The following is an 18,235-nucleotide window of genomic DNA, read 5'->3' on the forward strand; positions in this document are numbered from 1 at the left end:
GGAGCGCAAGTGACTCGCGAACATGTCGGGTTTGTAAAAAACACACTTTATTTTTGAAGTACAGTGAATTTCCAGCACAAGCTGTAATTCTGAAGTGCCATTTCCTGCTGTAGAGTGAGCGACTAACAGGCAGCTACTTGACAGGGACAGCAAAGTAGCTTGACGACATGGCCAAACGCAAGTATGACACTGAATGTATTACACTTTGTGGACCTTGAGCTAATGACTAAGGAGCAATCTCGACCCCCTGGCCTGACCAGTTGGGAACCACTGGTCTAAATAGTTTTAGAGCCTACAGTATATAGAGTTAACTTGCTAATCTCACATGGCAATCACTAATAATGATATGTCCAATATCTGCTGTTGTGAGATAATCTCTTTGTGAGGCTAAAGCGGAACTTATTCACCTCATCTGCATTCCAGAGTTGCCACAAATATTTTATCCAAAGTCCAAACCTTTGTGACAGATATCACCACACAGTTACTCCCAAGAAGAAAGAGGCATATTTTCTGTTTTATTTTAAAAGAATCAGCAGGAGCAGTCAGAGCCACTGGTTCCTGACACCTCAGTCTGCGCTTGATTATAGTATTAATGTAAAACCGAAAGCATAAAACAGAAAATACGCCTCTGTCTTTCTTCGAGAGAGACTCTACTCTCTGTGTTGCATATTAGATGCATACATCAAAATGACATATCATTATCACACTGCATGCAGACATCACACACCGTGGTTTCAAAATTGTCTGCCGCACCACCCTCCCAGTTCTCTCGGAGACCCCGCCACGTCCCGTCCACTCACTGCTGAGGACAGTTATCAGTGTGATGAATGGCGACTCGAGCAGTTCACAGGCTGGGTGATATAAATAGAAAGCACTGTTGAGCCCCCTGTGAGACTTCACAGAGGGAAACACTTGCCAGGTAAATATAATCCCCTCCCTCCCACTCTGTGTCTCTGCCCATTGAAGTCTCCAGCGTCATTACCATAACTGCCTTTGTTCTTCAATCAACCTTTAAAGATGGCTCACACTGTATTCACACTGTGATGTTCGCAGTGTGTGTGTAATTTGTAGCCATGCCTGTGCAAATGTGTGTTCATGTTTGTCTTTATGTAGCCGCTTTGACTCAAGGCAACACGGAGGCTATGAAAATGCTATAATGTTGTAAATTGTAGCACAAAGCAATAATCTGTAAGTGCTAATGTCTTTGAACCCGGTCACACATGCACTTAACATCATTTATGTGTCAATGGGGACTGTGGGGACATAAAGCTAAACTGAGATATTGGTTTTCTCCCTCACACAAACACACGAAACACATATCAGGGTGCATACACACACTTCAGTCAATGTCTGACATCATATACAATGACCTCTGAACTCACCTCCCCCTCCCTGTGTCGGTGTGTCTGTGTGAGCAATTCAGCCACCTCATTTATATGTCTGGAGCTAACCTTCTTTAAAAGGCCAAATTTTACATTTCACATCCATATGGGAACATGGAGGACATGTAAAATAGTCCACATGCATTCATCATCTCCTGCCTCTCACAGAGTCACATAATCAATCAAATGGCCAGTGGGCTTGACTGAAAAACTCCCATGATTTGAATTTCTAAGGCCGGCGTTATCCCATTTGCACCAGGCTTTAATGTGCAATCAATAGCATGCAGTGGTCGGGTGGTAGAGAATTTGTAATATAATTAAATTCAAAGCAGCCTCAATAAATTTAAGATCCACCTCCACAGGTGCCAGATTGTGTATGAGCACTACATGAGAGTCACATGGATATATGTAAGTGACTGTACAATCAGAACAGTCTGTTGATAGTTCTGTTTTTGTCAGCAGATTCCTAAACGTCATGGTGGGAATGTGGATCAACATTTACTCCAATGTGAATGCAGATATATTTTCTACCTTGAAATGCTACACCCCAGTGGCCTAAATGTAGAACCAGATACGACCTGTTTTCTGTGTCTCTATCTTATTGTCTTTCTGTCCGAGTGAGTCCCATTCCCAGTTTTCAAGCTAACATTTCTATGTATACCTATCAGCCAAAAAATTAAAACCACTGGTGGGCGAAGTGAATAACACTGATCATCTCCTTGCAGTGCACTGTTCTGCTGGGAAACCTTGGGCACTCACGTGGATGCCACCTGACGCATTGCACACCCAAACACCACTGCAGACCAACTACCTCCCCTCATGGCAATGGCACTCCTCGTTGAGCTCTTTGTCACGTTCCTCTGGCCATTCCCAAACCGCTTTTGCAGTGTGACATGGTGCACTGTCTTGCTCGAGAGGCTATTGCCATGCCATGGTCTGCAACTATGTTTGTGTTGGTGGAGCGTGTCAAGTGGGATCCACATAAATTTCAGGACCTAAGGTTTCCCAGCAGAATGTTGCACTGTAACGAGGTGATCAATGTGATTCACTTCACCTGTCAGTGGTGATAATGTTTTAGCTGATTGGTGCATGTGCATAAGATTTTATCAGTGCTGTGGAGCTGTATTGTTTTGGCATGTCTGTAATTACCTGAGCTACTGGCATTTGGCTTCATGTGTGTTCTAACAAGCCTTGATGACTATGGTGCACCTGCAGAGTAGCCCACATAAAAGGCAATTTTTCATGCATGCCTAATTCTGCACTGTGGAAAGTCCAACATGGACCGAAATGTTTGCAATTTTGCACACTTTTGTAGTCTGCACAGCACCAGCATGTAAATGAAAGCATTCAAACATCAGGACTCTAGTCTGAATCCCTTTTGTTGTCTGCATGTAAGTCCTCCATTGTTGCACTATACTTTTCCCTGACTCCTGCACCAGAGAAGACTAACAAAGGAAAGTTTTTTAAGGTGCAGTTAAACCCTTGTGAACTGCTGTCAACAGCTTTCACGTTAAGACCAACACCAGAAATGCATTAGTACTTCTCAGTACTTTCAGACTCCATAGGTTCCAGTTAAAGATATAAACCTTCTCAAACCAAGTCATAAATTTATACTTTCATCTTTAGGAAAATACTAAACCAGGTGAAAAAACAGAGGACTATTTTCACCTGTAGCACTAGTGCAATGGGTAATATTTACAAATTTGACTACTGGCTTTGATGATACAGGTAATACTTCAGTGTTATTTTTGGTAAAACAAACAAATAAAAAATCTTAAATATCTATTCTTTTAAAGACCCTCTCTAGTAAGTGGAGAGTTTTTAACTTTGATATGTTTTTTTTTTTTGTTTTTTTTTTTTACAAACTACAAGATGACATGACATGAGCGAAACACACTGCTTTTATGCACTGACTTACCAATATTAATAATGTACTTTGTACTGAGTTATTTAACATATCAGTCACCACCCAATTTTCTACAAAAAAGTACTTTTTTTAATACCTTAAGTAAATTTAGCTGGTAGTAGGATTTTAATTAGGGCTGCATGATTTTGAATAAATATCTAATTGTTGATTATTCTGACTGATACTTCAACTCAACACAAACTCCAACACAAATCTCACTTGAAATGCCTTTAATAAATATGTTAAATTATCTATAAACCAAAAGCATCTGATCCAGCCTGATTAAGAGATAAAGAGAGTGGCAGGAACCTTGGTCACTACATTAACAGCTTTAGTAGTTACTTTTCAGATTAAAGTTTTATAGCATAATAAGTTTATAAATAAAGATTGAACTTTCAGTGGTTACCAGACTTTTTGACTTCTAGCTCCTACATCTCTTTTTTGCCTTGGTGCTATTTATTTTTAGAAGCTACATCATTTAGGCTGTTTGCAAAATTGTATTGCGCTTGATGTGAATTAAACAGGCAGTTACGTCGAAATTTCGCCTCTGGGCAAGCATGTCATCATTGTGGTGGTGACTTTAAAACTTCAGCATAGAGGATTTTTATTTTGTTTCTGTTTGGTTTCTGTTACCTTACCTTCAAAATTTCCGCTGGCTTACCGGAGCCTCTCCTGCTCCGTCTGAGCTCTGTGTCTCAATGTGACATGATGTGAAAGCATGCATAGGCATCAGTGTTGATTGGCTATCACTTGTGCCGTGTAACCAGTCAGAGGGGCTGTAGGCGGGAGGGAGATGGCTGTATCAGAGCCAAAGGAGCGACTTTTAAAATACATTTATTTGATCGATTACCGATGAAAAAACGTCCGATGCCGATTATGGTAAACAGCAGGTTGTGTTTACTTGCACACTGTGTGCCTAAATCATTTTCCCGGTTCGCACATGTATATATATTTTTAGGGGCAAATGCAAATGAAATGCTCCCACAGTAGAGCACTTCTGCCCGTGCCGGACAGAAACTTCGCCGGAAATCCGGCGCTGTGCCGGAGAACTTTAACCCCTGCCTTAAGGAACCAATCCCATCAACCTGCAGGGTAGGGCTTTACATAATGGTAGCAAAATGAAGGGTGTCAGAGGAGAAGCAGGTGTAACTACGAATCAGTATTTTGCAAGTTAAATTTCACTTTCACTTGAACTTGTTAGAGCTGGTTTATCGGGAACAAAGTTGATCTACCATTAGCAACACATTAATAGCTTTTTATAACAAAGTCAAGCCACAGGCTCAAGTCATCCATTTCTGTTTACAAGCACCGATTTGTGTGTTTGATGAGCAGAGTCAACGGTGAGCCGGTACACTCGTGCTACAGGTGAGGGGTGGGGACAATTTGCATATTCATCCATGCATGCATTCTAAATGAGGCAAACATGTAAAGTTACACTTCAGCAATTACAAGGCATGAAGGAAAAACTTCTAAATATGTAATTATGATGAACAGAGACATGTTGATTAGGGGTTCAATCAATGTCCACAGAGGAACTTTAATGTTATTATTTATACTTTCGGAACAGTCTAACCTGTCACTCTCTTGATTCTGGTCTTTCCATGGTATTTGTTGACAATACAGACTCACTCTCAAAGGCACATTTCAGTCTAAAGTTCTGATGGAGCTGATAGCTACTGAATAAGTTAGATTTCCTCCCCTAAAACAATCACACCATGAGCTCTGTTTCCTCTATGACTTGGCTGCTGCAGCATGAGACGGTACCAGCGTCACTTTTTGGAAGAGTGATGAATGATATGCAAATTTTGCAAGACGGGATACAACCTCTTGCTGTTTGTAGAAAAAAAATAACCCAAATTTACATGATAACTTGCCGACGTGTTTTGCAAATTGCATAAAACAGTTTCTGCAGCGCACACAAGGACATGCTAATAATCAGGCACGTGCTGCACATACCTAAGTATGAGAGAAAAACCTGCACAATCACACACACCAAAGAATGAATGTACTCATGCACAGCTCCTGCACCTTGACCTTGAGTCGTACCTGCACAGAGTTAAATGAAGTTGAGACAGCACACACCACAGGTTGGAGGCACAGTAAATCACAGCAGAATTTAAATGGCAGAAAAGCTGCAAGCAGAAATCTTAATCCCTGAAAGTCAACCACGCATACACAAACTAGATGGCTGAATGCCTAACAAGCAAGAAGCCTTGAGAACTGGCAGGGCTTGTGTGTGCCCAGATGGTGGGGTGGGGCTGCTCTGGACCGAGGGGTCACCACGACCCCCCATGATTCACCTCAACCCCCCCGCAGATCCAAAAACTGGCAGAGAGATTGACAGCCGCACCAGATTACTGACACCACTAGACAGCAGCGCTAATATGATGTGATTACAGTCTACATTAACATCATTTAATTTAATCAGCTTTATCTCTGACTGAGCGTAACCATGGTAACCAGGCGTAACGGAATGCGACGTGTCTGGAGGGTTCATTTTTTAAAACTATCGTGAACGGGCACCAGTTCAATTCATCATTTCTTATCGTGATTGTGTGCAAACAGTCAACACACTCCTGCGGATGGTTTACCTTGATCAGCAGACGGATCGTTCCTGAGGCCTTGTGGGAAATGTAGTACCAGAAGGAGAGCTTGCAGATGGTGCTCGACTCTTTCCAAACAGAGCTCCTAATATGAGCCTTATCACCTTTCAGTCCCACCGGTGTAGCTTCCAGAAAGACGAAATGACCTAACGAGAAAAGAGAGACGAGAAGTGATGAAGGAGAAGGGCAGCGAGGCAAAGAGGAATTGATAACTATCTCCGTGTGAGCAGCCAGTGACAAATTACAGCAAGGTCACGAACAGTGTGGTCGGGGAGTGAGGGCTGGGGCTCGCAGAGTAATCTCTGACACATTTTCTAATATCTCACTGCCTTTCGACACCCGCAGACCACTCTTAAAGTTTCTCATTCAAGCCAAGCTCATAAAGAAAAGAGGAAACCTGGGAACGTGGCCGAATACAAAAGCAAAGGGAGTGCATCTGTGCCATCATGTTTCTTTCTCTCTGCAAATATGTGCAATATTAATAGCTTTTCCCATATTCTGTTTGCTTTTTATCATTATATCCCTCTGTGTTGAGCATTAAAAACCAAACAAGCCTAATAATAAAATTAAAATCCATCAAAGCTTCATGAAATCAAACAGTATTTATGGTCTGCAAGGTTATGTGTACTTATTTAATTTAATTAATTACATTTTTTTTGTCAGTTATTATTTCCAGGTGGGGTTTTTTTTGTTACTTACCAGTGTCACTCTTTTCAGATACCTCACTTCCTGCCCTCGTGTGTTTCCCGCCTGTGTAATTACCTCCGCTACCCTGATTAGTTTCACCTGTCCCTCATTACTAACCCTGCCTGCCTGGTGTATTTAGTCTGTCATCCCCTTTGTCTGAGCCAGTTGCTCTCCTCTCTTCTAGTGAGCGTTCCAGCATTTATTCCTTGAGTGTTCCAAGATTTATTCTACCTATCTTCTGTATTTTGGCTCAGCCCTATTACCTAGTGTTTTTGTAAATCTCTGCCTTGATTTTTTGGACTCACTCCTGTGCACTGAAATCTGATTCCTCCAACTAAAGACTTTAACTTCTCAGTGTTTTCAAGTCGTGTTTCTGAGTCCCTCCTTGTTGTTGCCTGTACTTCCTGATAGGCACAAGAAAGTGTGAATGTGTGGTCTTTTCCATCCTTTACTGTTATGTTAATACTGGAGTTGGTTTGTCGAGATAAGCAGTAGGTGGCGCTTATTCTTATTCATTGCACTAGTGCAGAAGAAGAGGCCTTGACGAGATGAAATAATTAAAAGAGCACCAGTCAAACCTCAAACAAAGGAAAAAATGGATATCTAGTAACTAGGGCTGGGTATTGTTTAGAAAGTTATGATACCAGTACCAATATCAGTCACCTTGAGGTGATACTGGTACTGAAAGAGTACTTAATTTGACACTTTTTTTGTGGACTTCACCACACCAGACTCTATGGGTTGTGGCTGCTGCGGTAATTATCAAATCACGTTTGAACGCTTGTGGTCAATGGCGTATAGTAGTTAGGATGGGCCCCAGTGCACACTGTTAGGATGGGCCCTAGTGCCAGATGTTGTGTCAAAACAGCTACCGTATATTTTATAGTATCATCACATGATAAAATACAGACTTGGCATTCGAAAACCTCAACGTACAGATTACCAATCATCATTGCAAATTGGTATATGACAAAAATACCAAATGAAATAAGAAATGATTCATTAAATGGACTTGTTTAATAGTTTACAAAGTAGTAAAACTGTACTGTCTAAATTTACGCCCCTGTTTGTGGCGATTGGCTGTGAATAAAAAAAAAAAAACTCTATATCTGTGTATAAAAAGAATTAAATGCACTGGTATCGTATGACTGAAAAAGTTTCAATACTACTTGGTACTGGGGCATTTGATACCTTAAAGTTATCGAGCCAGACCTGATAATAATGGAGTTTTGAGCAGCTAATATTACAGCTATGTACTCTTGGAGGAGTTCTAGTAACAGCCCTGTGGGCACATATAAGCATAATAAAGCCACCCAGAGATGAGAAAGAGAACTTGCAGTGGCCCATGAGATGATGGTACGTCATGACTACGTTATAATTTACTTGCTGAATCTGTTTCCATTGCACTTTTTCACATTCACCCTTTATTGACACACTAAATTTTCCAACTCCCCCAGGTGTAAAAACTTTTTGCGTTATTTAAGATGTTTTTAAAAACTTTTTCTGTTTCCTCTCATGTTTAAAATGCACATAAAATCAGTTGGATGGAAATGCACCTTTTGACATCAGCCTCACTGTTTACTTTCACACAGACGTATCAGAGCTGTATCGTTAACCTAAAGATGCTCAGGAGAAGCGCCTCCGTAAGCTGTATGTGCAAATGTACATATGTGTTTATTTATTCATGTGTACGACTGTTTGCCATGCAGGCTGTGTAATGGGATTACAGACCTGAAAGCCCTGCATCAATCACCTGAATACTCTGCTGCTGTACATTCACGTACGGGGAAGTAGCTCATTGATTTTGTCATGAATTAAACATTGTGGAAAGCTACCACAGCATTTTGGGTTTAACAGGTGGAAATTTGAAAGTCAACTCAGTTTCATGCACCCCAATTATACAAAACCACCCAGAAGTGAAGGCACACTTGTTCAATTATACAATGGTAATTCAAAGAGGAGGCTAGAACAAAAAGGAAGTTCTTTTTTAATGAAATACTTAGAGTTAACAAAACTCTTAGATTAGCTGACGGTATATGTGTGTGAACGACGCACAAAATGCATGAAGGAAGATTGTGAACACATACCTCTTTCATCCAACAACGTGTGATCATATGGAGGCCGTATGCTTTTCACAGACCCCGTCCCCAGCGTCCAGTCAAAATTATCAGCCAGGGAGCTCTTCCAGCCACAGCGCCCATTTTCAAAGGAGCAAGACGTCCCACATTCCTTTTCATCAGTGCCATCGCCACAGTCGTCTGTGAAGTCACAGCTCTGCCCCGGAGTAAAACACTGGCCATTTTCACAAGGCAGGAGGCCTGAAGGACAGGAGCCTGGACATAAGACACATAAAAAAGCGTTCAGACTCCTCGGGCCCTGTTTAAATGAGGCATGATTTGAAGTGCATGGCAAAAGTACATTTAGGGCATGTCCAAGTCCAATTTTGCTAGTTAAATGGCCCATACCTGAGGGTTGTATTTCATCTCTTTATCAAACATAGTGTGTTTTGTGTGCAACATTAATTCAACCAGAATGTCTACAACCAGGTGTGCCTACACCTGGGGCATTGCTATGTACATGGCAGATAGCAGAAAACTGCTCACATTTCCAATTTGTCTGAGAGTAATGCAATAAGAGCAGTACAGTTACAACAGCAGGGGTGGGCAATATGGCCCAAAATAATATCAGTTATAGCTGCTGCACAGCGATAGGTCGGGTCCGGGCATTTTTAGGCAATTCTGAGCAACAAGCAGAAGAATTGGAAGACATTTAGCAATACAATCTGCCTTTTGCATCAGCTGAGGCTTGAACTTACAACCTCTGAGACTAAGAATCAATTTCTATATCACTGAGCTAATTAGTCAGTGACAATTCATGTGTAGCTTCACAAACTGACTAAGCCAGACGTGCAGGTTTAGCAGCCGTCCGTGCATGGAAAAAATTCAGTTATCGAAACAAAAATCTGAAAATACACGTATTGCATCTAGACAGCATGGAGATGTTGGTAATTTGTAACAATGATTGATTCGCTCCATAAGTGAAAAACTGATGTTTAAAATTGCCATTTTCATATTGACTCCAATTGTTCACATTAGAGCAAAATTCAAAATACTGTCAAAAATTCAGTTTTTGAGATAAAATTCTGAAATTTGCCACACATCATCTGCCATGACTCTAGAATTTTGTCATTTTTTTCATGAACACTGAAGATTAATTTAGCAAGAATCTGCATGTATATGTTTACAGTACCATTTACAGTCAAACATTTTGATGCACTGTAGGCTCAATTTTTGATAAATCAAAAATCTGAGAAACATAGTTTTTGTAGGACAGTCTGAAGATGCTCTGTAGCAAGTTTGGTGTCAGCTGAGCAAAAATTGTGGGAGGAGATAGGTTTAAGAAGTTTTACAGTTTTTGAAAAAAACAGAGTGATGAACTTCACAATTAATGAGGATATCTGGCATGAGACTGGACCTTTGTGCAAAGTTTGGTGAGTTTTAACCCATGCGAAGTATGATTTCCTCGGAAAAAGAAAGAAGAAAGAAGAAGAAGAAGAATACCTAGGATTACAATAGTGTCCTGGCAGCTTAGCTGCCTGGACTCTTATAATATAAATCTACCACAAATTACACAAACAGCTCCCAAATACAAAAAAATTTACCCTGGGATCTATATACATAAATCAACAGGTGATTTCCTTCTTTTAGCAAAATCCTAAATGATTGTTTTTTTCTTTCCACCTGGACCTTTATGCTCTGCCATTTCTCCTCTAACCATCACGCTGTAACCTGTGACATGCTGTCATGATACCAGAACTATTGCACATTCACACATATGTAGTTTTTGTCGAGCTGCGAGTGTTGAGTAGGTTTACATTACCAAACGTTTAATCACTTGACGACACCGACTCGTGTGTGCGCACGTCGAGAGAGGAGAGGGAGAGACACTGTGCTGCTGCCTCTGAGCGGTAACTCACTAAAAGAGTCTGAGAAGTCCGGGGCTTTTCATAAAACATTCAGGATGCCACAGTTTATTCCACACTACTGAAGCTGCTCCTCCACCACCGCGCAGTCACTAATAATTTCGCCTTCAGCCATGCTTGTTGTTGCGGTGGGTATGTCAATGTGCCTACTGCAACTCCAGAACAGCAAATCATTTATTAAAGCAATCAAACAACAAAATGTCTGATCAGTGTGATAACTGTGTATTTCTCTCACAGAACAAACAGAGGCCGCCCTTTAAACAGCAGGAAAATACTGTGCCATTTTAACTTTAGACCAGGATTTTGTTGGTCAGTGGTACAGTCACTTTCTGCTGCCTTCAAAATAGCAATGCGCTAACAATGCACCTGACCACACCTCATTTTAGGACCTGCACACCTATGGGCACACAGCTGGGCACAAGTACATTTGCTACTTACACAACGGGGACACTGGCCATGAAAATGACAACTGTATTGGTCTGAAACTACCCTCGTTTTTGTGTCCTAACGTCAGTCTGTAGCTGCACATGCTGTTATATGTAAAGTAATAGGAGTCCCATCGAGGACAAGGAAGGGTGACAGTGTGTCTCGTTCTGGTGGCACGCATGCTGACACATGTTCACATGTTATTGTGAAGAGAGACTTAGAAAGAGGGAAATGTGCTTATTCATTTTCTTGCTGAGAGTTAATGAGAAGACTGATACCACTCTCATGTCTGTATGGTAAATATGAGGCTAGTGTCAGCTAACGGGGGAAAACGGCTAGCCTGGCTCCATCCAAAGGTAGCAAATGCACCCACTGGCTCCTTTAAAACTGCTGGCTGTAGCTTCACATTTAGATTAAGGACATGAAAGTGGTATCAATCTCCTCATCTAAGCAAATAAGCATGGTTCCCAAAATGTCAAACTGTTCCTCTAATATTTGAAACTGCAATAAAAATTCAGCACACTCTTTTTTTCCTGTCTACTAGATGCTTCACCAGATTTAACAGCACCACAGGAGCTCAGTATTAACTCCAGGGCATAAGAAGTCAACTCAGGAGTGGGGAGACCATCTGCATGCAGCATCAGGGTCTCCTTAAGAAGCTTAAGGAGCCACGGGGGCATGGGGCTATGAGCCCAAATCAGTGTATCACAGGGTGACAGCGCTGCAGGAGGCTATAATCTGCCTCTTTTGGCGCCAGGCATTCCAGCGGGGTCACTGCTTAGTCTTGGGGAGCGTTAGAAAGGGAGATGAGGCGTGATGAAGAGGGGTGGTCCCTGTAAGTAAAGGAGAGAAAGGAGTATAAGTCGCCTCCTTATCCTTTGTTCCTCTTCAGATGCATAGGACCAGAAGCAATGTACCCTAACAAAGGCAGATAGGAAGCCAGGAAGTCACAGCTCCCCACTGAGAAGCTGGGCTGCCTCACTGCCTGATGTGGAGCGTACTGAAGCTGCAGGTGGTTTAATTCAAAAGTTAATGGTTGAATCTAGAAATATGTCACGACTCCCAGAACAGCATGAAGTTCTTCACCTGTTACTCTCTAAATGTACTCATTAGTCCTCATTACTTCCAGTACATATCCTGTTACATGGTTAACTTTGGGGGTCTGCACTGCTGTGTGCAATGTGACCTTCACACCAGGGACCCACTGTCCTCTTATACAGTGTGTCAGTCAGTCTCCCTGAGTGGCACACTGCCCCCTGGTGCAAGGACATTGCTCCAGATGAGCTTTTTAATGACATCTGACATGTTTTATTTCCAGATAATTTACATTTTTTATCTGGCCTTCTCCTGTTTTCTTTTAATAATGCATAAATTAAACTTAAATTTCATAATTTTCCTGCTCATTACCCTTCTTTTCTTTGTCCTGGTGCATGACAAACAGAGAGAAAGAGACAGCATCAGAGCCACATTGCTCATACAATCACAAATTCACAGCTGTCAAAATGAAAACTGAATTGCATTTATATTGTCAGAAGCCACTGATGATAAGAGGATGACTAGATGTCAAGTAACACCGCTGGCGTCATCCATCTGTTGTACTAATGTTAGTGTCAGTATTTTTTTTTCATTGTCATAGACATTACATTGTCCGTTTTTTCCCCTGTTAAAGGGGTTTTCTTGGGGAGTTTTTCCTTATCCGGTGTGAGGGTCCAAAGGACAGAGGGATGTCGTATGCTGTAAAGCCCTGTGAGGCAAATTGTGATTTGTGATATTGGGCTTTATAAATAAAATTGATTGAAATTGATTGATAGAGGTGTTAAATCAATTATACATTTTAGCATTGAAGTGACAGAGTAGTTAGTGGTGGTGCTTGGTGCTGTGCTGGACTGCATTATATTCTAAAGCTTCCCCCTGAAAGCTGAAAATCTGACTCATCAGTTGCAGGCCCTTCAGTCAATACAGATTTTTTAAGTTGAGCTGTCATTTTTTTTTCACCAGTCAGTGTGCAGTGTACTTCTGGGGACGTTTCGGTCCACAGATTTAGCTTCAGAGTGACACTCCTAGCTTTCACGCTGCTCTCCAGTACAGAGAGCCATGGACCCAGACCCAGTCTGAGTGAGACGTAGGCAGCTGCCTGGTGGAGGACACGCTTTGCCCAGGTCAGCCTCCAAAATAACATTATCATCTGCCTTTTGCTATGAAGTGGTAAATTTAAGGGCTGCCCCCTTATAGTCAACCAAACGTTAGTCGACCACAAAGGTCATTAGTCAGCAAGATTTCATTGGTTGCTTAGTCACAAAAGACATGACTGGACCATGTGGGAATTTAATTTGAAAGGACAGACACAGGAAGAGGCCACACTCAGCAGTCAAACAGGAGTCATGTTACAAACCAACCACAGCTGACAGATATCTTTCCCTTCTTCTGTAAATATTCAGTCTGATAAATACAGAAAAGTTGATCATGTTAGTGCAGGGCTACCCAAAGCTTTACATCTGTCACATGGACGATAGGTCTACATACTTATAAACAGCGCCTGGAAGAAGCACTCAGGATTTCAGGCAAATAGGCTATATGATGCTTGTTAAGGTTCCTAAGCAACCTCAGATGCAACCTGCTGCGGTTGTACAGCGAATAATTTCCAGGGCTGGTACAGTACCTGCGGTTATTCCACAGGCTAGTTAATAACATGTCGGGCAGGAAATCCAAAGTGTGGGATCATTTTGAGAAGGTGAAGGACAAACCCAAGGTGATATGTAAACTCATCTTCATTGGTCGACTACGAACGTGACGTGTCATCTGAAACATGGAAGTAGCTACATGCCCGTTACCCCACAGCGTCATTAACAGGCGGCTCGCTCAGTGTGTGACGTGCACTTGTAGATAAAATATAGGCCTATATTAATGAAGGTTCATTAGTACGGTTTCGTATTTCTCTGTAACGTAGCACAGTGATAACAATGTTACTGATACTATTCTTTCTCACACCTTCAACTCAAACCATTGTGTTGCCCCGCCCAAAATATATCATTTAATTATTAAATTAATATCGTAAACATGCGGGTGACTAGTAGTTGACTAATTCTTAGTTCAGGGCAGCTCTAGTAAATTTATAGCTCAAAGCAACTTAATATGATACAGCATCTGGCTTTTGTTTGATATCTAGTGTCAGCCAGAAAGTTGTGTCACATTTCTAACAGTTGTTAGCAGTTACCACATTACAAGCTTCATGAAGACAGATTTTATGGCAATGCTTTAGTACTGGACTGTGTACTGATCTACCTAATAAAGTGGTCACTGAGCGTAGGTGACTGTTATGTACAGTAAATGTTCCCTCAGGCTTTTTTCAGACATGATGTTTACAGAAAGAGCCACATGCAGAAGGAAGAGGAGAGTTTCCTGTTTTGTTTGTAATTGCCATTGAAGCCTTAATTAATGATCTTAATGAGCACAGGGGACATCATTCAATTTCTCTTTATTGAATGTAATACATCTTTCATCACTTTCCTTATTTATCATGTAAAGATTCCTGCTGCACAGGAAGTGCAACAGTGCTCAAGTAGAGAATGGCAAGAAGATAAATTGGGATTCTTGTTTGTGATTTGCTCATGTGTTGTCAAAAGTGTGGCGGATATTCTTTTCTTTTTCCGTGCACACCTACAGCGTCATCTCTGAACATGCTATGCTGCTTTACGTTAAAATTCTTTGCAGATTTTCTATAATGCCTCTTTAAAGCCAAGCTTGAACTCCCTGCCAGATAAAAACACATGATACGGGTGCACGTAGTGTCTCACCACTACATCAAATAATGTGATGGTATTATAGAATGAGGCAGTGGATGAAAAGGCCCCTGAGGCGCTTCAGTCTATAATTACAGTTCCTGCTGTCTTTGGTCTCATCAGTATTACTGTATGTTCTCTGCAGCCTGCAGCAGCTGAGGAGGCAGTGAGAGCCGAGTCCTCTCCCGCCCGGCTCTCTTAATGGTGGGATGAACTTCACTTCACTGTCAGGGCAGCGGTGTTACTCCCTGTCGTAACCTTCAAGAAATATATCCCTCTGCTCTCACACGGACCAACATCCCATTCTATTTCCATCCCGCTTTATTTGCTCTGCTATTACTTGCTCTGAAAATGATCCTGTCATGTTTTAAAAAGAAGAAAAACTTCCTCTGCCCTTTTTCCCTGGCTGTATTTTTTTTCTTTCTGGCATTTCTCAACCCAGTAATTCTACACACTGGATTCCTTGTGACAGATACTGCCTGCTCCTTTGCTTACACTAATCATTTACAGAATGTGTATATATGTATGTACAAGCTTGATTGTGCTGTTGCACTACTTTGAGTCAACTTGGATATGATTGTATCTAACTACATACAAAATAATGTGTGCCTCGACTGTCTGCCTGACAGTCCAGTATGGAGCGAGAGGGCCGCAGCAGGCAACCACAATACAGGCTGCAATGTAAGCATTCAGGGCACGTTTGCTCCATCACTGAACATCCACTAAAAGTGCTTGTTAATGCCACTGACAGGCTCAGATTGTTATTCTAAGTGTCTGACAACATTATGGAAATCCCTAGAGAGATAGACTTTTTTGTTAAAGAGTAAGATACTTTTTGTTTAACCATAAACTGTTTCAAAGTTCACCATTGCCCAAACTTACCAGACTCCATTTAAACAAACTGTAGTTTTAGCTTGTATATAGCCAGCATATTTTCACATTTAACTGGGTGAATTAAGGGTCACCAAACCAGAGTTGGTGATTGTTGGAACAGTGGAAAGACAAACCAAGACAGTTCTTGTGAGTCTTATTTTGTTTCTGTCAACTTAGAGTGTGCTTGTGTGCAACAATAAAATGACTGTTTATGTAAATTGAATCTGTTTGGCGATAGTGTTTTCGAGGCTCCGCTGGTTGAACAAAAAGGATTGTACTCTTTATCACAAAGGTCAACCTCTGTAGGGATCATTTCCATAACGTTGTCAGGCACTTATAATGACAATGTGAGCCTGTCAGTGGCAACAGCACATCACTTTTAGTGTACATAGTGGACCAATTAAAACTGTTCCCAGTGAGCTTGTGGATTATTAAAAACAAACAAGACGTTTCTGTAAAGACACTGCTGCTGAATTTTTTTAATGTTATTTTTTACAGCATCAAAAACAACACTGCATATAACTCCAATGTGGTTAAGTTTAGGTAAAACTATTGGATGGCGATACCTCAAAACCTGGCCAAATCAAGCCAAAACTATCTGTGTGGCCAAAATACTGAGACTTGTCTCAGGAGACATCAATTTGACATGTTGCTCAAGACAGACATATCATTCATCCCTCTGAACCTCCAGAGTATTGGTGAAGACATCTCACAGAGCAGAAGAGAAAGATGATAAACTGTTGGTGGTATGCTAAATAAACTACTTACTAACAGCATTCCAATAAAAGCATCATTAGCATCTCAGCAAGGCTGCGCTACTTCAGAGCTCTCTACCAGCTGATTACTACGCCGACCCTGTGGGGGTCGAGCTATTTACTATCAGCACTTATACTGACAAATGCAGAGAGACAGCGAGACAGTGAAACAAGTAAGAGGAAGAGACAGCTGTAAGGAAAATCCTACACATCACACTTCTCCTGCCGGACAGAAGCTGTCTCCAGCTCATCTCAAAAAGACAAGGAGACACTTGCAGGAGCTTCACGGTTTCATCCCTTCTCTGAGCACAGACACACTCTCCTCTCCCCAACATCCAATACAGCGAAAGGCAATAAATTTAATAGGCCAATTACAGCCAGAGTAACAATGGCAATAAATCAGCTCTTGTTGTTTTCTCTCGTCTCTTAAAGGGTTCTCTCGTAAAGAAGGAGTAAGGGATGCAGATAAACATGAATAGCCTCCTAAGTCTGAGATACAGACAGTGATGGTGTTTGCTTTAGTCAGTGCTGACAGACACAGTATGGGGCCTCAGGATTGGAGTTTTCCCTCCAGCAAATGTTCAGAATTTTTGCTTCATGCCAAAAGAAAGCTGCACTTTTATTGTGTCTGTTCTTCATATTTGCACATTATTCGGGTAGAAACGGGATGTTAATAAGGGACTGCTCAGATGTGGAAAAAGAAAGCATGTGATTTATATATTCATTAATCTAACAGCTTGTCCTGTTGTAGGTCATAAGGGGCTGGAGCCTATCCAAGCTGATGTTGGGCAAGATGTGGGGTACACTCTGGACAGGTTGCCAGGCTAACACAGGGCTAGATAGACAACCATTCACACTCACATTCACACCTATGCACAATTTAGAGTCACCAATTAACCTGCACGTCTTTAGACTGTGGGAGGAAGCCGGAGTACCCGCAGAAAACCCTCACTGACATGGGGAGAAGATGCAAACTCCCCCCCTTGAGGATTTTCAAAGGTTTAACACCCTGATATTCACATGGTGCTCCTCCATGTTTACCCAGAAACAACTCACAGATGTGATGAATGTCAGTTTGTAGGAGGACTGACACATGGTTTGGTCATGCCCTATAGACAAGCAGAATTTAATTTTCTTTCCTTTATAAATATTGCATCAATTTCTGAACAATTTTCTCCCTCTAAATGAAGATTCTTATATTGCAGCAGTCAGTGATTCTCTTATTGCTCATAGGAGCACACTATTACAATGAAAGTCATCAAATCAGCAATAATCTACATTTGAGTAATGTAATAACTTTCCTGCATCAGAAAAATAACCTAATATGCCACTTGGGGCTCCACGGCCATGTTCTCCTCACACTGTCAGTCATTTCTGAACAATTTCAAACACTCACAAAGGAAAACAGCCCTAAAGGATTACAGTCACTAAAAGCAAGAAGAAGACTGCCATCCCAGCTCTCTCTTTGTCACAATGGAATTAAAAAGCTGTAATTGACTGTCTAGTTCCTTCAGGAACAATAATAAAAACCAATATGTTCCAGCTAAACACTGGCCTTCACAGGGGCTCCGGTCCTTGACAGAAATATATTGGCTTTTTATTATTGCTTCGGTACAAAAGGACCAGGCTGTTTACTGTAATTCTTCAGTGCCTTGTTGAACCATCGTCTTTGTCTACTGAACTTACTATGAAATTTTGTACTGATTTTATACTGTGTTGAAGCTGTCAAAGGCCAACGTTGTTACCTCTCGACAGTGCACACATACTACAGTGTCTCATTAGGTTTTACAGGCCGGCCAAAATCAAAAACAGTTTCTGATCCAACTTTATCAAGATAAGGAA

The 18,235-nt window shown here is 41.3% G+C and overlaps 1 protein-coding gene across 1 annotated transcript in view; it reads right to left on the minus strand.

Annotated features, from left to right (window-relative positions):
* The window catches only part of malrd1 (MAM and LDL receptor class A domain containing 1), a 101,591-nt gene that overhangs the window by 34,019 nt on the left and 49,337 nt on the right, over positions 1 to 18,235 (minus strand). Inside the window, exons 19-20 of the mRNA XM_049565010.1 lie at positions 8,666 to 8,911; positions 5,880 to 6,037 (exon numbers count right to left, since the gene is read on the minus strand). Coding sequence (XP_049420967.1) covers positions 5,880 to 6,037; positions 8,666 to 8,911 — 404 coding nt within the window. The remainder of the gene's footprint in view (positions 1 to 5,879; positions 6,038 to 8,665; positions 8,912 to 18,235) is intronic.

The sequence above is a fragment of the Epinephelus fuscoguttatus genome, linkage group LG21 (assembly GCF_011397635.1).
Source record: "Epinephelus fuscoguttatus linkage group LG21, E.fuscoguttatus.final_Chr_v1".
Classification (NCBI taxonomy): domain Eukaryota; kingdom Metazoa; phylum Chordata; class Actinopteri; order Perciformes; family Serranidae; genus Epinephelus; species Epinephelus fuscoguttatus.